Here is a 21,120-nt window from a genome sequence, read left to right as displayed (position 1 = left end):
ACCTGCTGGTGGTCTGCTCCCAGCACATCATTCTCTGTCAGGTCTGAAGTCTGTTTTCCAGAATCCATGAAAAACTGAATAAAAAAAAAAAAAAACAGAAAAAAATCAAATCTTTCATAAAGCTTTTTTTTTTTTTTACCCATCTGCTTTCAGTTTTGCTTCTTTTGTAATGAAAAGTTCCCTTCCTGGGCTTTTTTTTTGTGCTCAGACCCAATTCTTCTTACCCTAGTGGCTTTACAGACATTAGGACACCATTAAGATGATGAAATCAGACCGAATCAGTGTTAAACCATTTAAAGTCAAAGCTGCACGACTCAGGATTGAATTGCTGCTTCCCCACATGTTTCTGCCGATCTTGCCCCAGCTGTACGTGTGTTCCTAGATACATGTGCAGCACGTGTCTCTCTCTCCCTTCTGCAATCCTCTTCAAACTGGATAAAAAAAGACAGTTTGGATTGATTGGAAGGGTTGGGGTCTGTTAAAGCAGTGGGTGTTTTGTGGGGGGATCCCTCTGCTTTTCGTCTGTATGTTTGACAGCGTCTGGTAGGGCGGAGGGGCGGCACTGAGGTTATTTCCTTTCAAATTTGTCTAAAGCACAGAGGTGCTTTAGATCTCTCTATTCGACATGCTCATGTTTCATGGCCCAGACAGATCTTAGACCTTATATATGGGCTGTGCATGCTTCTGGTAGATTATATCATTGTTTATCTTTGTAAAATTGCTTCATGACATTGAAACACCCTTTTTGCGGCGTTTAAAAGAACAACATGCTGCAAGTTATTAGACTTACATGAGTTTGTTTTGCTACGATTAACAGCCCATGAAATGATGGACCTAAGACTGTAATTTTTCCATAATGAAACGGTTAGTCGGTACTGTATATGATTGTGGTTTCATGTTACTCGTTCCGCTCTGCATAGGAGAAGAGACTCCAGTGCCTGTCTTTTGCCGGTGTCAAGGAAAAAGAATGGGTGATGGAATCTATGATTCGTTACATCAAAGTGATCGGTGGTCCGCCAGGCAAGGAGGGTCTGCTGGTGGGCTTAAAGAACGGAGCTGTGAGTACTTAGAGACGACATAATCCCTCACAGAAACTTGGAAACAGTAACAGTTCCATCATGTTATTTCTCTAGGAATTTGGAGAAATGCAAAATGAACTCTGTGCATAATTAATACAGCTTCTTATACAGTGCTTTCCAAAAGTATCCACACCCTTTAAAACTTTGATTTTACGTTTGTTTTGTCTTGGTATGCTACAAAATCTAATGTATTTTATTGGGATTTTTACATTTTTTTATTTTATTTTGTGATAGAACAATACAGAAGAGGCCGTAATGATACAGAAAAGGGGGAAAAATGCTTGGTTTTTCATTTTTATGAATGGAATTTTAATGTTTTATGCATTTTTATTTAATGTATTTTACTAAATACTTTGTAGAAACACTTAAGTGCAGATTTAGCAACAATTTCTAGGTGATTGTCTGTGGCAGCTTTGCACATCTAGACACTCAGATTTTCTATCTATTCCTCTTTACCAAACCATGAACACCTGTTTTCAAGTTTGGCCACAGGTTCTCAGTTTAATATGGATCAGAAATTTTCATTTATTCAGGTTTTTTCTGACACATACAAGATAAAATCAAGTTTACAATGTAACAATTACTTTGCTCATAGGCCTTCTAGCTATCATTTTATATGGTACCCTTTACCTAGACTACTGTAACCCATCACTATTCATTGATAGCCTAGACTTTTTTACTTATAAAGTGGCTTGAGATGTAATTTATTGTTATTCTATAGTTAAAAAAGGAGCTGGGTTTAATTAATATCTCTAATCGTCTTTGAAAAACTTAACACTCAGAGCCTTCTTCCACATGTTTGTTGTGTCTCCTACATGGTTTGTAGGTTGAATGTTCATGAATGCAAAGAATTTGAAACTATCATTTTTAAAACTCCACCTTTTTTTTATTCCCTCCAGTTAATGTCAATTTGTTGTAAAAATGTCAAATGTTTTAAAAGCTCTAAGGTTTTGATTACTTTTGCAAGACACTATAAATCGTAAAACACACTCCATCTGCTCAGATCTTTCTTTCTGATTTTTTTGATGTAGATCCTGAAGATATTTGTCGACAATCCTTTCCCAATAACGCTGCTGAAGCTGTCAACATCAGTGCGCTGCCTCGATATGAGCGCGTCCCGCAATAAACTGGCTGTGGTGGATGAACATAACACTCTCTTCGTCTATGACAACAACAGCAAAGATTTGCTTTTTCAGGTTTGTAAAAAGAAGGAGCGAAAACATCCCAAGGATTTTAAATTGGAAGATTTCTAATAATAAAAATAATAAAAAATAAAAGAACATTTCTGAAAGGACTTCATGGGATCAGTTAGTCAGCGCGAAAAAGAAACATGGATGCTTGTTACAGATTTGCATAAACCGCAGGAAGAATTCAATTTAAAATGGTGTCTTCCTGGCTGTTCTTTGTTCCTCTGTCACCTCCACACCTTTGTTTCTGTATATCTTCTCATATTTTCTCTGTAGGAGCCTAACGCTAACAGCGTAGCCTGGAACACCCAGTGTGAGGACATGCTGTGTTTCTCTGGGAACGGCTACCTTAACATCAAGGCCAGCAACTTTCCAGTGCACCAGCAGAAAATGCAGGGCTTTATAGTGGGCTACAACGGCTCGAAAATATTCTGCCTCCACGTCTATTCCATGTCTGCTGTCGAGGTGCCTCAGGTATGTTATACATAGCCTAGATGTAGTGATGGCTTTACATGTGATAAAGGGTTTTATAGCACATCCTTGTTTTAGTGACCAGAATGTCTTGAAGATGTTTTTTTTTTTTACATTTTTTTTTTCACATTGTAAAGTCCAGCATGTGACATTTTATCAAGGTTTTATGCGTTAGACCAATCCTACCTCCAACACAATTATCAAGTGAATGAAAATTATGTGAAGCTTTATGTAAATAAAAGAAAAAAAAAAAAAAAAGGAAAAGAGACAGATTCTCCAACATGAGTTATGCATCTTTGCAGCTTATTGGAGCTTCTTGGCCTCTTCTGTGATTAAGTTTCCCCTTTTCTTGACTGCTCTATTGAATAAACTTCTCTAGGTATTTTGGCCCTACTCTAACAAATGACTGGGGCTTTCACAGAGCAGATGGATAAATATTAAAATTAAATCACACAAACAGACATCATGTAGGTGACTTACGATTGCCAAATGTATAATTCTACTTCACCTCGTTACATTTTCTCTGCCCAGTCAGCACCCATGTACCAATACCTGGAGCAGAAGATGTTTAAGGAAGCTTATCAGATCGCCTGTCTGGGTGTGACAGACAGCGATTGGAGGGATTTGGCCACAGAAGCTCTCGAGGGACTTGACTTTGAAACAGCCAAGAAGGTGAGCCAGACACACAGATTGTCAGGTTAAGTCTTACTATCCCACCCTTAATTAGTAATTTTTACTTAAATTAGTGAAACTAGATCAACATGTATTCTGTAAACCCGTTCACTGTGGATTTCTTTTTATCTGTAAGATGTTAAAGCAAAGCTGTGGATTTTATCCAAGCAGCCAAGCAAACATTGAGCCCCTTTTTTAAAACTTCCCATATTTGATTTAGTTTGTATTTGTTAGAAAGACACATCCATCACAAAAAATCTCCAACTATTTGCACTGGTTACGCTCCATTACAAAATCTGAGAACATTCTTAAAACATATCACTGCAAGTGACTTATTGTTATCGCACTGTTGTTTATAATGAACAGTTCTGTTTAGAAAGAATGAAAGAAAAGAAAGAAAAAGGGTTCTTATGTTCTGCCAACCCTTAAGTTTGTATATTGTAATTCAGCTTTTCCCAAAGTTTGCTTTTGTTTGTTTTTTTTTTTTTGGTTCCATGCAGTCCAAATTGTTCAATTTGGTTGTAGAGCTGTTTTTGACTGAGTCTCAGGAGGAATTTAAAGTGGACCATTTAGAAAAATAGTCGGTAGCTTTAAAGGTTAATTATTATCTTAGCCAGGATTTTAATGAAGCTGAGGCTGGCTATGCAACCAAAATTAAATCAGATGGCAAGAAAATATTAGTTAATGCTGTGTATTTTTTTTTTCTTTTTCAGGCCTTCATTAGAATCCGAGATTTGCGCTACTTGGAACTGATCAGCAGCATTGAGGTAATGTCTATTTATCAGAAAGAAAACTATTCAAAGATCATCTTTTCCTGTCCTTTCATTAACTCATACAGCACCATGTAAAAGCATTAATACCCATTTAGCGTTCTCACATTCATTCATGTTAAGGCTGCAGGTTTCAATAGGTTTTATGGGGATTTTATTTTATAGACTAAGAAAGTATTGCATCATTGTAGATTGGAAAGCAGAAGGTGCCTGGTTTTTAAATTCTGAACAGAAATGAAATTTACTGTGATCTGGTCACAGCTGCAAGTCTTTGTGTCGACATCTAAACTAGAAACCCATGTTTGCAAAATAGCTCCAGCTCAGTCAGACTGGACACCGAGTGTCTGTTAACCTTACTTTTTCAGCCTTGTCAAACATTCTTTACTATCTTAATATCTGTGCTGATTAGGTGATTCTAAATGTGACCTAAATTATTTAGTAATTCCTCTGGCTGTTGAATAGAGTTCTTGTTCCCCTGTGAAATGAAGGTCCACTCCATTTTTTAGTAATTCAGGATTACTCCCTGTTTAAATTTATACGTAGTCCTATCAGTTGTGACCCGCTTTAATGTCCCTGCTAAAGAAAAAAAGCGTGACTACCATCACCACATTTCGCCCTGAAAATGGGAAAATTCATGGGTAATGTATGGTCTAACATTTCCAAATCACTTGGTGCTTTTATAGGCTTATAAATGACTTCTAACTAGAGCACCTTCCTCCAGGTGTTTGCTCTGACATGGCTTGTGACAAACTACAAACAGATCTTCTTTTAGCTTTCTCATTTAACTCTTAAATAACACCGGATTAGTGTGAACCTAATAGTTATTCTACAAACCCATAATTCCCCTTGAGCTGTGAATCTTTAAACTTTCTCAGAGCTACCATAGGCCTCTTGCCGCTCTCTTTGCCATGCCTTTCCATTGACGGGTGGTCATGTCTTGCTAGGTGTATACTTTTCCATTTTTAGATGAGGCACTGAACAATATTCGGTGATGATATTCAGAGCTTGTTTAAAACTTTCAACCACTTTATTCCTGCTTAGTTCCTGATTTCAAGAGTTGTTTTTGTTTACTTAGATTCTCTAACAGTGATCAACTGGATTTATGCTAAGGGTACATTACACTGATGTCAGTTCTTATTTACCAATTAGGTGACTGATTGATTGAGATTGATTGACCTGAATTTTAATACTTGAAGAGGGTTAACATATTCAAACATCAAACTCTATAGATTTTCCTACTTTTTCACAATTATGTACACCTTTTATATTGATTGAAAAATTCATAATTTTACAAAAACTCATTGAAGCTGTGGGTATACACTTAGAATGTGGAAAAAATGCATTTGATACACACTGTGTTGGTAGCGGTTGAAGTGTGGATGTTTGAACATGCACTTGACTGTGTGTCCACTCAGTGTTAATGTTGACTGATTTGTAGGAGAGGAAGAAGCGGGGCGAGAACGACAACGAGATGTTCCTGGCAGACGTCTATGCCTTCCAGGGGAAATTCCGCGAGGCTGCAAAGCTCTACAAACGCAGCGGCCACGAACCAGCCATGAAGAAAGCTGTGAACATGTACGCCGACCTGTGCATGTTCGAGCACGCCCAGGTAACGGAACTGCTTACTGACAAAAACATGTCCAATCACATGCAGCTCAGCTTTTACAAATACAAACAAAAACCCCTGTTTGGCTCCTGCAAGCTTTATGAGTCGAGAACACATGTTTGTTCTTTATTATGTGGAGAAATGCCAGGTTGGGGCCCTGTGCTGTGCTCAGACAACCCCTTTAGCCTTCTCTCTTTCCTCTCCTCATACATCACCAGGAATTATATCATATTTCATCTGAGTAGTAAACAGATGCCACAAAATTCCACAAAAACCATGGCACAACAAAAGAAAAGCTTACATAGTTAATATTAAAACTGCAGATTGAAAAAATATATATATCTATATCTATATATAGATATAGATATACTCTACATGACTTATTCATGTATATTTCTGCATGCATGTGTGTATCAGATTGTATCTGTGTGATGTGGCAGCTGTGTATTTTTCTTGTTGTGTGGCCATCTGGTCGCACAGCCTGTTTGTTTTAAGTAGGAAGGACACCAGAGGGAAAGGCCGAGTTTCTGCCTGATGTTTGTCCGACTGTCTTCCTGCTTCCTCAGACCTCTACAGTTCCAAATGTTTAGTCTTTCTTGCTCTCTGTAAAGATTAAAATTAAGATAGTGAAAGTGACATTATTTTTCAAAGGAAAAAGGATCCCGTCTGGATTTAGAATCTGTACTGTTAGAGCGTAGAAATTTTTATTTACAGGATTTTGCTGAAGCTTTTATACGTAAGAGGGCCTAGTGGTTAAGGCATAGAGCTTGGAATCCTGAATTTCTGAGTTCGAAACCCACTCGAACAGACTGCCACTCTCGGTCTGTGAGTAAAACCCTTAACCCCACACTGCTCCCCAGACGCCCCACGAGGGCAGCCCACTGATCACCAAGGGGATGGGTTAAATGCCAATGTAACATGCTCCCATGTGTGATCAATTAAGTTCAATACCTCTGAAATAATATTACTTTTTTCATGTTTCTAAAGTAAATTTTTATGTATTTTGCAACTTTTTAAAAAGTAATAGACCAATACAAATATATCCCGGTGGTTGTCACCTTTATTCCACTCTGTATTCTCACGAGTGTAATCTTTGTTAAAAAATAAAAAAAGGAAAACAAATTTAAAAGAAACCGTTTTGAAAAGTTTGGTATTCATTCTTTTCCTGCTCTGTGTGTCAACTGTCATTGTTGCTAAGGGACAGAGCGTACTGCGGTTAAAGCAACTGAAGGCTAGACCTGTTTGAATGCACAGCCAAAACTCTTCCAGTCTCCTTATTTACATGGACTTCGAAGGACCCAGGCCAGATAGATGCATCCTTGGAAGATGCAGTCTGTAAGTTCGACTTCAGCCTTGGTTTTGGGAAAGGTTCACACTTTTCATGTGTTAAAAGGTCTTCATTAGCTGTTTTATGAAGTAGATTTAGTGTGGTCAATCTTATGGTTTCAACCGTGTTGACCCTGTTTTGTTGCGGAAACAATCAAATTATATAATCTTTAAAGGTTCTCATGTTAAAATGTACAACTCTCATCAACTATCAAAATCTTGTTAGCTAAAATGCTAATTCAAGCTAGAGTAATTTTTATTGTAAAATGTCCACTGTGTTAACTATGTTAACCTTATTTGGTTAACATGGTGAACACCTACTTAACAGAGTGGACATAAGTATACACCGGACATACGTATATGATTGGTGTATACGACATATATACAGCAGTCGGTGTGACCGGGGCCTGTCATGGCACACATGGACCATCTCTATACCCTTGATTGGGTGCTTAAGGGTTCGTGGGAGTTTACCCAACCAGTTCACATGTGATTTTTGGATCTGGAGAAGGCTTTCGACCGCGTCCCCCATGGTGCCCTGTGGGGGGAGCTCCGAGAGTATGGGGTCCGGGCCCCACTATTCCGGGCTGAACGCTCTCTGTATGACCGCAGCAGGAGCTTCGTTCACATTGCCGGCAGTAAGTCCCAGTCCTCTTCACGGTGCATGTTGGCCTTCGCCAGGGCTGCCCTTTGTCCCTGGCTCTGTTCAGTACCTTTATGAACAGAATTTTTAGGTACAGCCAGGTACTGGAGGGTGTCTGGTTTGGGAACCTCAGGATATAATTTCTGCTGTTTGCAGATGATGTTGTCCTGTCCTGTTATATCTCAAAAAAATCTTAAAATTTTGGATTTCTTTTTTTTTTTTTGGCAGTTCATGACACCCTAAAGGCACCACATTTAAAGAAGGACCCTTATATAGTTGTGTTTTGCTCTTTCTTTTGCATATTTCTTAGCAAAATGACTTCTTCTAAGTCATCGAAAGTAGAGTGTCCTTGAAAAGCAATTTCAAAGTCTACAGATTTCAATTGGATTTTGGCCTTAACTTTGACAAGGCTGTTCTCACATCGCAATAAAGTATTTATGTTAGTTTACGTTAAAAGATAAACCTATGCCTCAATCTTTAACATTTTGCAATCTATAACAACTATCAACCTTCATTTAGTTCTATCCTTCCAATCAATGTTCACCAGTGTTCCTGTCCCTGCTGATGAAAAGTATCCCTACAACATGATGCTGCCACGGGTACATCTGTGTGCATGGGTTCACAGTGTTCCTTATGTAGACCACCATGCATTTTAGTGTCATTTGTCCAAAGTACCACCCTCCATGTTTGCTGTTTCCTGTAGATGCAAGCTGTCCTGTGCAGGTTGAGCTGGAGTCTTTTGAGGGGTTTAGAGGGAATATGAATGCAGGCCACAACTCTCTGATCTTTTTTCTTATTATTCATTCTTTTTCGGATGAAGTGAATGCCAGGCATCATATACATTAAATATTGGTACACACACAACAGTATGCATACATATAAATACATGTACATGTTCCTGCCTAATCGAAATAAGGATTTCTTTATTTAAAAAGAGACAATTTTTATTTTCTATCGAGTTGATATTTTGGGTTGATCTAGAATATAAAGGGTCTGTGATACTGTATTTCTAATGATGTTTGTAAAAATAACTACAAAATGTTTACAATGTTCAACAGGTTATTTGTTTTCATCTATAAAGTCACTCATTAAAACCAAAAAAAGGATATATAGATTCGTTTGCATGATCTGATCATTTCTAACCATACATTTTCTTTGGTTTTTCCTCTGGTACAGGACACAATTAATCTCCTAATAACCAGTTTGGTGTTTTAATTGCTTATGTTTTTTTCTGAAATCATGTATCATAAGTGGTTTTTCAGCTTTATCATGTTGCCTAAGCCTTTTGATTTCTGTTTGCAGGAGTGTGCGGGTGTTACAGACCCAAAGGTCTCCCTCAAGCTAATAACAAAGCAGGCAGATTGGGCTAAAAGCAGCGAGGAGCCCCGGACAGCAGCTGAGATGTATCTGTCAGCAGGAGAACACATGAAAGCTATAGATATTATCGGAGAACACGGCTGGGCTGACATGTAAGTGTCTTTCACTACGGGGGATATTCTCATTCCCTGAACAATATTGTTTTCTAATCAATACATATAAACATATCTGTATATTTATTTCTGGAAAAAGAGTTACTATTGTCTAATTTAAATTATTTTTAAGAGACGAACAGGAGGTTATGGTGTGCAGTCAGTGACACTGTAAAGTGTCTGTAAAGTGACACTCATGTAACAGGGTAGACCTCTAGATTTCTGTTTAGTTGCTTTGGGAGCCCCAATCCTTTCATCTGTGTTACTACAGGTGGATCAGAGGGACTCGGAACAGTCAGAGCCCTTTAACTGGAATCAGATAAAAGTTCAGACTCTGAATGATGAAATTATTTTCAGGGTCTTGAGAACGTCCTCCAGACAAACTACTGATGGTTTAACCTCACCCACCCTACCTGTGTACCTGCCTCCCTCTTGTTATGCAGGCTAATTGGCGTTGCACGTAAGCTGGACAAGGCTGAGCGTGAACTACTGGCAAAGTGTGCGGTGTACTTCAAGAAGCTGGGACACCATGGCTATGCCTCAGAGACTTATTCCAAGATGGGAGACTTAAAGGCTTTTTTGCAACTACACGTGGAGACGAGTCACTGGGAAGAGGTCTGAGACAACTATTTAGCTTTTAATATTAAATCTGATTGACATAATGTATGTAAACAAAAATGTCCTGACACAGTCAAATAAATACAGAGATGTTGGAAATTTACTACATTTAATATTGTTATGAACTAGGAAAAGAATAGAGGAAAGAAAATACATTGAAAAGGATTGTTTATTTACATCTTTTCTTTTAACTATTCAGGCTTTATTTACTTTCACATTAACTTCTTTTTATAATAGGTCACTCAACAAATGTGCTTCCCTGCTTTTGATTTAGATAAATGATGCATGTTACAATAATAACAGTTACTGACTAAAATAACATTGTTCTTTGTTCCCTAACCCCAGTCCCCAAGGCATGTACGTCTGTCCATCCATCTGTAAATTTGTATTAGATTTAACTTATTCTTTACTATGCTAATGGGACAAAACTGACCCGAGGTCAGATGCAGAAGTGTGTCTGAAAAGTATGGAATATTTGACTGGAAAAATGTTTATAAACGCCCAGAAATACAGTAACATGAAACCGTTGTTAATAAAGTCCTTCGTGAGCCACAGCGTAAACTGTATTTTATGGCTTTTTTGGTTTGGCAGGAAACCCCAACAAATAGCTGTGTGAGATTGACACAGTAACCACAGCTGAATGCAAACAACAAGACAACATGTCTGCCCGATTTCCTCAGTTACTGACAAATAAAACCACAGCACCCCCCTGATCGTTAAGGTTCTGATTGCTCTGAGTCCATGCCCAGAATGTGACGAGTTCAAGAAAAAAGTAAAAAAAAAAAAAAGATATATTGCATAGAAAGAGCATCAGCCTATAACTGTATTCTGTTCTCAATCATGTTTCCCCGCCACCACAGATCATGCCGCTTGTATGGAAGGGAAATAATGTGTTTTTTTTAATCCGTCTGCGGTCTGTAATCAAATTAGAGGCACTGCAGAGATTCTAATGGCTGATTAGCATTTGGAATCACTAGAGCCAAAAACAGAGCATCAAATCTTAAAGATTTGGTTCTGGAGTATCTTCTTAATCCCCAGAGAGAGAATAGAGGAAAAAATAGAGGAGGGTGGCAGAGGTGTAGAGGATACTCTGGCTTAATGTGCCTCTCTGAGGGAGGTATGCACCAAGTTAATTCCAGTATATGGACGCCATTTTTCAGTAGTACCAGTTTTAAAAGACTTTTTTGAGAGTTTTCAATCATAAAGTGTTTCTGACTCAGATTATGCCACAGGACACTGAGTTTAATTAGTCACTTTGTACGGCAAATGTTTGTCCACAGGGTCCCACAGCAGCTCTTCATGTCCTGACAATCAAACAGCGATGCACTTGTAGTCCCGACTGAGCCTGAAATCAGCTTTCCTCGTACACTTGCCTTCGTTTTCAGTTAATTGATAATGTTGTTGAAATGTTTTGACTTGAGGTTAGGTGTGTTTTATGGAAAATGCGTGGTAACTTGTATCTCCCTAATGAGCTGCAGCTGGGCCTTTACCTGCCCAGGGGCCATTTAACATTGTTTAGGATCTTCTACCTACTAGCTGCTCTATTAACTGATTTTCTTCTTTTGTCCTCTTGCCTTTCAATGTTCCAGGCCATCTCCCTGGTGAAGGAGCACCCACAGTTCAATTATGACGTCTATTTCCCTCTCGCCCTTTGGTTTGCAGAAAACAGTCACTTTGATGAGGCGCAAGAAGGTCAGAGTCACTTTCACTCGCTCAAATTTGTCTCTGTTATACAGCACATATAATACACGCCTACAGGAATATGTTTCAGTCAACATAGAGTCTACTTTAAGTTGGTTTACATATGGAAGTGATAAAGCCCGTCTGGCTTTAAACACATTCTTTTTTTTTCACTACTTCCTTAAAATTTTCCATATCCCTGTAAAAACATGATCCTCTTTGCCGGAGCAGAGCAGGACACAGCTCGGCTGCTGTTCAGTGAGTGACACGCTTGCTTGGCTCTAATCACCAGTGCTACAAGCAGCTCTGATGATGATTACCAACTCTAACCATAGTCATAATCAGCTCATAGATTTATAATTATAATCTCAGCAGGCATATTTCCTCTCCCACATAATCTTCTTCTGCTCGTCTCAATGTGGGATTTATGGCTGATTGTGTTTGGGCTTGCTTATAGTCAGGCGTTTAGGTAATTGTGTGCGTTTTAGGTTGCCACTAAAGCAGTATTGTGTTACAGTGATTGTAATGTCTCAGATTCTGGCTTGTTTTACGCTCAGTACTCTGCTATTTCTCATTGTCAATCTCAGAAAGGGTTATCATGGCTTAGATCTGCTAAACTGCTTTGTTTTGGGTTTTTTCTGGGACTTTTCATGTAGAATGATTGATCTCTAAAATGTAATAAAATGGGTGGTTTTAACTTCACAGTAATAGTGCTACAAAATTATCAACTACTTATATTTCTATTCATTATGTACCTTTTCCTATCAATTAATAAGTTAATGTGCCCAAGAGGCCTAGTCATGATTACATTTTCTTATTTTTTTGTGACTTTTTCATCAGTCTGATTTAGTTGGAATCAACACTCTTGTACTTATTAAATGTCATAATTTCAATGAGAGAACATTTTTTTTAGCTGATAAGAAAAGGTTAATATGGGGTCCAAAATACCTCACATAAGATACTCAATCAAAGTAATTTTTAAAGAAGCTTTTTAGGGTCCTTTAAAAAGGTAAACAGACTACGGTAATGAAACACTGAAAAGACATTTACTTTACAACTGCAGCCCCCAGAAGTTTACTTTGAAGGATTTTATAGAGATGCTTTGATGAATTTGTTGACAAGTAAATACGCATGCAGAATTACTTTATGTTGGTAAATGAAGATGACAGAACTTTAAATAAACATATAGATTACTAGGGATATAAATAAAACTAAACTAAACCAGACCCCAGTGAGTGAAAAGGGTCAATTTACTGGAGAAATAATTTACATAAATTATTTATTTCCATCTTGATAACATGTTTGTTTTATAAGTTATATCTAGCTGCTGTTAGAGAGTTAAAAAAACAAGGATTTTGTTTCTTAACGGTGCCATTTGAAGATCTTCATTTGCTCCCTAATAAATGTTTTGCTGCATCAAACAACGAGCATCAACAAATATTTATATCCTTAAAAAGCCTGAAAGCAGGTTACATTAGTCATTCCATGATATGTAGGGCTGGCTATCTCATTTGGACAGTAAACGATGAATGTAGTGATTGATGTTTTGACCTGAAAGATACTCTTGAGATATTAAGATATTATCATATAATAAAATTACAATTATTGGACATTTTTAATGTACTGTAAATGGCTAAAACAGCTCATATAAACTCAACTGAATGCTCAGAAAGGACACTTGAGGAGTTCTGGCTCCACCATCTTTAAGGACGAAGAAGCTTCTTTAATTTTTTTGCATATTTATATGATTTATTGCATTCAAACTCATTTGTTCCCATATTGATATTGTATATAGTGATATTGTGATAATTGAAACATTGTTGACGTTATATGCAGCCCAGCTGAGTCATTCCTTCAGTTTTAGCTTTGTGCTTTTAACCCGTGAAGGCAATACCTGTAGGGCATACCAGGTTCCACTGACAACAATTCTTATGAGTGTGGATGCCATTACCAAGAAAACAAAAGCTTCAAAAAGATTTATTAGAAAGTCCTTAAAAAAGAAAACAGTTTTTAATCCTTCAGAGCTTTTAACATCCATCTGTTTTAAAACCTGTTGGTTTTAAAAAAAAACGCTGTCAGAGTTAGGGTGACAAGAGCAAAAGCCTGTTAGAAAAATAGTTTTGTTTATACATTTCTGTAATTGTATTTTTAGATAAATAAAGTGACTTCAACAAGACTGGCATTAGCAACTCTACAAAAACCAGAGATCAGAAAGTTCTTAGCATAATTCTGCCTCTTTAGATCCTTATAAACTGGATGCTAATCTGTAGTCATGAGTTTCTGTCCATATTTATTTTACTGTGTTACCTGCTGCTTCTGCTCTGTCCCTACAGCAAATGTATTCTTTACCTGTCTAGATTAATGAATTATTCAGTATTGTTATGATCATGCGTGCATATCGGTTTATTTTAGTGTGCACTGACTTTATTTTAATATAACATCCAAAAAATAAATCCAAATCCAAAATATAACATCTGTTTGTCTCCACAAGCAAGCTCGCTATAGAAAAGCACTGAGCACAGTCTGCAGACTTGTCAGTTTGCATTTTGTGATTGTGTAAGGCAGGGGGGAGGGGATGGGGCTGCTTGTCGCTAACAGTAACCAAAAGCAGCTGAAAGTGATTTCTGTCCAGTTAGGACTTCTAATATATTTTTGACCCCCTGCAGCGTCCTATGGGGGCAGGGTCAGATTTGGGGGTCGACTACCAAGAGCTGCTTCTAATTACACAGTAAAAGGAACAACAAGGATAATCTCTTGTTTATGTGGACGTTAAAGCGGAAGTGCTTTAGAAATATATACATTTATCACTAATGCCTGGTATGGCATACAGTTTATTGTAACAATCAAACTACAGTTAGATTTATTTAATTTGGATTTTTATGCAAAAGATGCTCCCAGTGTCTTGTGTAAATAAAAATCTGAAAAGTGTGGTGTGCATTTGTCTTTACCACCTTCTACTTGGGCATAAAATTAAGTTCACCCAATTGCCTAGTAAAATTCATTTACTAGAACTTAACTTCAATTCATTTGTTTAGGGCCAAGTCACTAGACATGTCATCTGTAAGTCTTTGACTTTACAGCTGTCCCTTTTTTCTGCATGCATGTAGCAACAGGAAAGCTCCCCTTTAACAGGGGGAAACCTTTCGCAATATGTCTGCTATTTTTTCAAAATGTAAAAAATTTGAAAATGTAAAAAAAACCTTTAAATGCATTTGAAATATATCCGAGGCTTTCATCATATGATGCGGCACAGTACATTTAATCAATGGAATACGAAAACATTGAGCTACAACTGCAAACTTAGACATGGCTGCTCTCCTTAAGGCAACTAATGGGTTTGCCCTTTACAGAATGAGATGGGAACCAAGTGTAGCTCTTTAACTTTTCAGGCAAAACACCAAACTTCTGAGCACCCAGAGTACCATGTCCCCTCAGGCATGGTGCACCCAGCATCATGCAGGCAGGAAGCGTTTCTTGAGCAGGGACAGGGAATTTGTTTATATTGATATGAAATTGGATTAAGCTAAACATAGGACATCCTTCTAAAACCAAACTATTAAAAGCTGAAAAAATTGAAATTAAAACCGGTTGGGGAGGCCCCTTCCGGGTGGAAAAAAAAATCTCTGTTAGAATGGCCTAGTCAAAGCCCAGATTTATATCCAATTGAGAATTTGTAGGAATTGTTAAAGGGGCCGCACCTTCTCTGCTGTTAGAAAAAGCCTTTGGTCATCTATCCTTGTAATGTACCTTGACAGAATTCCAACCCATAGATGCTGTCTGGTGTAACTGATATATTTTACAAAGAAAATAAAAACATTTTGAGCTGGTGGGGATGCTCCCTTAGAGACTCATCAGCTTTGATTGAATAGAAATGTGGCTACAAAGTATTGAAGGGTGGGGTTTAATACTAATTCAACAAGTTATGGGCTGTCTTCATTAATTTTATGTAAATAAAACAGCAACAATGTGTTTTTGGTGTTTATTTTTATTTAGTCTCTTATGCAATGCTTTATGTTGGTTAATTGCATGTAATGTGGCTGTAATGTCACTGGAAGAGAGATAAACTACAGATCACCAAAAACAAGGCAAACATCCTCCTAAAGATAAAGCTGAGGGAAGTTAAATGTCCCCACTATTGCTTATGTAAGAAATAGTTGCATGGAAGTTGGCTGCTAGGAACCAAGTATGTCTCCTTACATGCCCTGTTTAAAGTACTGCTTAACTGCAAAGCCCTTTGAAAACTTACAGGATCCACTGACTGTTGTTCTTTTTTCTACTTGTCAGCATTTAACAAGGCTGGGCTTCATAACGAAGCTGTAAAAGTCCTCAAGCAGCTTACCCACAATGCAATGGTGGAGAACAGGTTCAACGATGCAGCCTACTATTACTGGAAGCTGTCCATGCAGTGTTTGGACATCGCCAGAGGTGAGGAAAATCATCACTGATGTCCAAAGGAAACAGAGTTCCCTTATTTTTTGCACCTACTTGTGATTCTGTTTATCCAAACCAGAAAAGGAAGATCAGAGGAAGGAAATGCTGCAGAAGTTTGAGTCTTTTCAGCATCTTGCTGAGCTATATTATGTCTACCGCTCCATTCAGCTCTACACGGTGAGGCTCTGATTCTTTATAGGTTATAATTCTGCTTTACTCAAAGACACAAAGAAAAAGATGTTTAGCTCAGGTGAGCAGCTGTAAGATTTAAACTGCTTAGCCCCAGAAATAGCCCCTACTATGCGGATAGAGGTCTATTTTCGGTCCATATATGTGACCTGTGATTTCATACACATAGAGTGAATCTGGCTTTGCAAGATTATGTCAATCCACTGAATGATTTAGCTTTAAATGGAAATTAAGATAAGCTCAGAGTGTGTCAGGTGAAGTGAACAAAAGAGAGAATAGAAGGCATTAAGTTAAGGTTATAGTTCACTAAAGCAGAATGGCCCACCCATTATTAAGCTCCTAAACCCCCCTGACCCAAATCGTCAGGGTAACAAGCTCCTTTATAGAACCACATGACAACCTCATCAGTGGCCCTCTCCTACCCTTCTGGTCTTACTGGCCTCAAGACTACACAAGTCCTGCTTATGAGCTCTGTGTGTGAGATCTGGCCTTTATCAGTGGGCTCAGTTTGTTGTTTCAGCTCTTTCTGTCTGTCTCTCAGGCTCGGTCACACCCTCGCAACAACAGAGGCATCTGTCTGTGATCCAGACCAGAGCAGGAAAACCTCGATTTATCACTTTAACTCTCCCAGACAGGCGCAATAGATTTAAACTCTCAACTCTGGGGATGAAATGCTTTTAGTGACGGCTTTAGAAAATTCGTCATTGCCTTTCAGAGCACTCTGAGGATGGATAAGACGCAGCAACGGGTTAGGCTGCTTTAGAGCAGGTTGAAAGATTATAGAAATAAGAGTGGGAGTAAAAGAAATGGAGCTTTTAGAATTGTTATCAGATATTTAGGCTATTTTGTATAATCCATACCACAGCCATGTCTCATTTTGGATTCTTTTTTTAATCTTTAGGATGAACCATTCAGTTCCCACATGCCAGAGACGCTCTTCAACATATGCAGGTTCCTATTGAACAACCTCACCAAGGACGTACCGCCAGGAATTTCTAAAGTGTATCCATTTTTCCCCACAATGAAAACGCACCAAAATGTTACAGTTTGGTGGACGTTACTTTACAACAAACCACCCCAAAATCAAGACTGGCAGCAGGAGCAGAGGAAAATAGATAGGAGTAGGGAAACAACTGAAGCGTTGGCGCCACAGCGGAGACCGCCCCACTGCTGAGGGGAAGAAAAGCGATGATGATGGGGAGGAGACGATGGCAGCAAAAGGCACATTTTTGGTTTGCTAAACAAGCGCTTTGATTACTGAACTTTGTGCACAACTTTTCTTCAGTGAACAATATGTTTTAATTCTAACAAACGCCATCCACCGCAGTAAGAAGCAGACAAAGCAAACCCTACAGAAGCTGGTATGAGGAAGGAAGGGGAGGCCTTGAAAAGAGGAAATCCGCTGCAGCAGTTGGGATCCTCTGTGGCCTAACAGAAAAAACTTTGAAGTGAGATTTATGAACTTTGTGGGAAGGTGTTGGACGTTGTGCAAACTGTTAGAGACACTATGCTGCAAATAGCCCCCTCTGAGCTAAACAGGGTTACACAATAGAAGGAGGTGCGTTTATCAGGAGTAGCAGAACTGGGTGAGTAGGAGGAGCTGGAGAGGAGAGGATTGGCTTTATAAGAGACAGAAAATACCGATATGGAGCCGTTGCAGCTGCAGCTCCTTGACCTGTGCTTTCCACTAACAGAGCTGCTCTCCACAATCTGTTTTTCTATAATTACTAATATGTAACAGTGCTGCTATTAAACAAAACTCATTGAATAAATGTTATAAAAGATGCACAGAGAAATAGGCCTGCCACCAGAATAAGCTGATTTTTACACTTTGGAGTTCAGGAAATTAGAATCGGATGTTTTCCCAGTCACCTACATTTCAACAAGTTAGGACATCATCAATAACTTCATTTATTATAGTAATTTGATTTTAAAAACAAGAATTGGATATAATTCTCAGACATGGTGTGATATAAGGGTTTTTAAAGATTCATTTTAATCAGTTTTTATTATTATTCTAATATGGAAATTGAATTCAGTTGTAGATCTTTGGAGAATAAGAGAGCTGTCTCTCTTTGACACATGGTGTGACATTCCCTCTGGTTCTTATATAGATAGATAACAATAAAAAAGCTTCTTAAGTGTACTGCATGGCAACAATAATGATCCACATTTCATAATGTGCATAAAGAGTATATATTTTTTATTTCCCCTTTAAACTAATAGATAGAAATGTTTTCAGCTTGTCACATCCTCAAAAAATTGGTGATCAGTCATAGTCTGCAGAATCTGGTCTATTTATCTCCTCATGTCATAGTGCAGTTACCTTAACCTGACCCTTAGCAACACCTTGTTTGCACTGGCCAAGCAGAGTCGCAAACTGGGAGCGTATAAGTTAGCCCGGTATGCCTACGAGAAGCTCCAGGAGCTGCACCTTCCTTCACGTTTCAGGGAGTCCGTAGAGCTGGGCAGCCTCACCATTCACTTCAAGCCCTTCCAAGACAGTAAGGTGGGTTAAAGACTGCGGTTCATGCTGCCCTGTTTCTGAAACATCCAAGGCCATCTCTCTCCTGTTTCCCGTCGGTCAAATTTTCTGTTTCCTGCAGGAGCTGATTGAGGACATGATGTGCTATCGGTGCTCCACAAACAACCCCCTTCTTCAGAGCAGCGTGTGCATCAACTGCAGGCAGCCCTTCATCTACTCCGCTTCATCATATGGTCAGTAACTCAGACATGATACAACCAACAATTTTTTCTTCCTTATTATTTTTAGTACTTATTTATGTATTGTTTGCCACAGAGGTGCTGCCTCTGGTGCAGTTTTACCTGGAGGAGGGTATCAGTGACGAGGAGGCGCTGTCCCTCATAGACCTGGAAGTTCCTCACACAGATGAGGGCCATGCACAAGGCCACACCACAGACAGAGGTGGTATCCTTTGATCTCTGGCTCATTATCATATCTGCACACAAAGCGACAGATTGTTCTCTTGATGTATATGAATTATTAAGTGCTCACTATGCTGCTGGCCTTACAAACAGCACACCTCCTATAATTGAAGCAGGGGGCTCTCCTCTGTCTTGTGACAGTCCTTAAAAGCTGTTTAGTCTGCACTGGCCTTGATTTTGTGCTTGTGGGTAAGCTGTCAGAACTAAGTCATCTTAGGCCTTGCACTAATAGGGTTAGTGAGGCTCTCCTGTCTCATCTTAATGACACTAACTCTCGAAGAGCCATAGCCACAGCCCTGCTCCAGGGATTAACCTGCATTAGCCAGCCGACTCTCAAGGGCACAGAGGTGTGTTGTGTTCCGCCAAGGCCATCAAGTGAATGACAGACAACTTAAACACATTGTCTCTCAGAACTTTCCCCTTAGATGCCAATTTATCAGGAGTGTCTCTGCAAAGAGCATTTGTAAAAATGAAAAGGTTATTCTCTCTTAATTGATGCCAAACAGACATGCAGTCTATGAGAATAGATGACGGTTTGGATTATACAGAGGAGGATCCATTTACAGCCACAATGAGCTTTGAGGTAAGGAAAGAAAGGACAAAATAGATGAGGTGATTAATATTCTGCCAGCTGGGTGAGCCAGCTGGAGACGATGAAAAGACAGAGTCGGTAAGAGGATGTGTTTGTGTTCACCTGTGTGTCCAAACAGCAAGGGGGCTCCACCTTTGTCCCCGTCAAGGTGAGCCGCTCGGCGCTGCGCTCCATGAGCAGAAGGGACGTCCTGATCAAACGCTGGCCCAAGCCCCTCAAATGGGAATACTTCCGTTCCCTGCTGCCGGATGTGAGCATCACCATGTGCCCCAGCTGCTTCAAGGTACTGGATTTACATACCCAGTGCAGCAAATTTCACTAAAACGTTTTTTAACCTGATGGAGCATTCATTATGAATTCTGACCTACAGATTTGGAGTTCGATTAACCCTGACTTTGAGTGATTGTAGTTGTTTTTATTCTTAGGACTGTAATGCATCCAAGAAAAAAAAAAGTGCTATAGATTCTTGAATGGGTGGCGGTTCTGAAACCAACAGAAGATTGAAAAATTACAAGTTTTCCTATTTATGCATTAAACCAGATCTCTAACCTTTACCTGGTTTGTTTTACTTTGCTACAAAAAGTGAATCAAAGTGCAATCCATTGTTTAATGTGGTGAAAATGATGTGGTTTTTTTAGTCTGGACCAGAACAGCAACCAAAGATTTCCCCCCACCTCTTTAATTTTTCAGAATTTTGACAGATTTTATCTTAATGCAACCTTACATTATAACTTAACTGTTTCCTTTTTATTTTGCCTGTTTTCTCATTTTTTTCTGCTGTATTTTCTTTCAGATGTTTCACAGTGAAGACTATGAGCTCCTGGTGCTGCAGCACACCCGCTGCCCTTACTGTCGGCGGCCAATTGACGGGCACAATGGATCGACCCTCCAACAGAGCCGATTCAGTGAATTTCCCTCATTGTCGTAGTTCTTTTTATACAACTTCTATCTGCTGGGTCTTAAAAGGTCCTTTGTTTAAATTATCTACTTTTGGGGACTTAAATATGTCCTTAACAACTGCAGGATTTCAGTTATTGTAGCTTTGTCTAATTTTTGTACATTTGTTTTCATGAATTTGCTTTTTCCATGTATCCTTTTACCCAAGTCTTTGGCTGATGTAGCAAAACTACAAGGCCCATAATGCATAGCAGCTAACCGCCCCGTTGGTAGGGTTTTATGGTTAGCCATTCAACCGTCCCTTTAAACAAAACTTTAAATATTTGTGCATTTTCCAAGTTTTTTATAAACTCTAATAAAGTGCTTTCTTTCACATGACTGCTGTCCTTTTTACGGGGGAAAAATAAGTGATTTTGTAAAATGTGATAAAGGGAAATGTTTAAGAGCTGTTATGAGCAGTACAACCCACTGATTGTGATTACACTCAGCTCTCGAAGTGGAGCTCTCTGCCTCACAGTGGTTAAAGCTTTAAGCTTTTTACTGA

General features: G+C 38.8%; 1 protein-coding gene across 1 annotated transcript; it reads left to right on the top strand.

The window, feature by feature from the left end:
• Nucleotides 1-6: 6 nt before the first annotated feature.
• LOC107097546 (intraflagellar transport protein 122 homolog) lies at nucleotides 7-20,955 on the top strand. The gene is made up of 19 exons (XM_015394720.1): nucleotides 7-41; nucleotides 921-1,058; nucleotides 2,111-2,275; nucleotides 2,543-2,740; nucleotides 3,269-3,409; nucleotides 4,123-4,176; nucleotides 5,618-5,788; nucleotides 9,057-9,223; nucleotides 9,667-9,838; nucleotides 11,431-11,533; nucleotides 15,806-15,946; nucleotides 16,032-16,129; nucleotides 17,043-17,143; nucleotides 18,485-18,650; nucleotides 18,748-18,859; nucleotides 18,942-19,070; nucleotides 19,594-19,670; nucleotides 19,798-19,962; nucleotides 20,473-20,955. Exons 2-19 carry the CDS (start codon nucleotides 975-977, stop codon nucleotides 20,605-20,607), a joined length of 2,379 nt encoding a protein of 792 aa, XP_015250206.1. The 5' UTR covers nucleotides 7-41; nucleotides 921-974; the 3' UTR covers nucleotides 20,608-20,955.
• Nucleotides 20,956-21,120: the final 165 nt, after the last annotated feature.

Source organism: Cyprinodon variegatus, unplaced genomic scaffold (assembly GCF_000732505.1).
Source record: "Cyprinodon variegatus isolate N-32 unplaced genomic scaffold, C_variegatus-1.0 Scaffold706, whole genome shotgun sequence".
In the NCBI taxonomy this organism is placed as follows: domain Eukaryota; kingdom Metazoa; phylum Chordata; class Actinopteri; order Cyprinodontiformes; family Cyprinodontidae; genus Cyprinodon; species Cyprinodon variegatus.
Note: the sequence above shows the minus strand (reverse complement) of the source record. Positions and strands in the feature narration are given on the sequence as shown.

What these genes read in the sequence shown, in the direction of transcription:
- LOC107097546 (XM_015394720.1), top strand. Translation starts at nt 975, where the DNA reads ATGGAATCTATGATTCGTTACATCAAAGTGATCGGTGGTCCGCCAGGC. An exon ending in ACTTTGAAACAGCCAAGAAG is followed by an intron (nt 3,410 to 4,122) that starts GTGAGCCAGACA and finishes TTTCTTTTTCAG; the next exon opens with GCCTTCATTAGAATCCGAGA. An exon ending in CCGCCAGGAATTTCTAAAGT is followed by an intron (nt 17,144 to 18,484) that starts GTATCCATTTTT and finishes CCTGACCCTTAG; the next exon opens with CAACACCTTGTTTGCACTGG.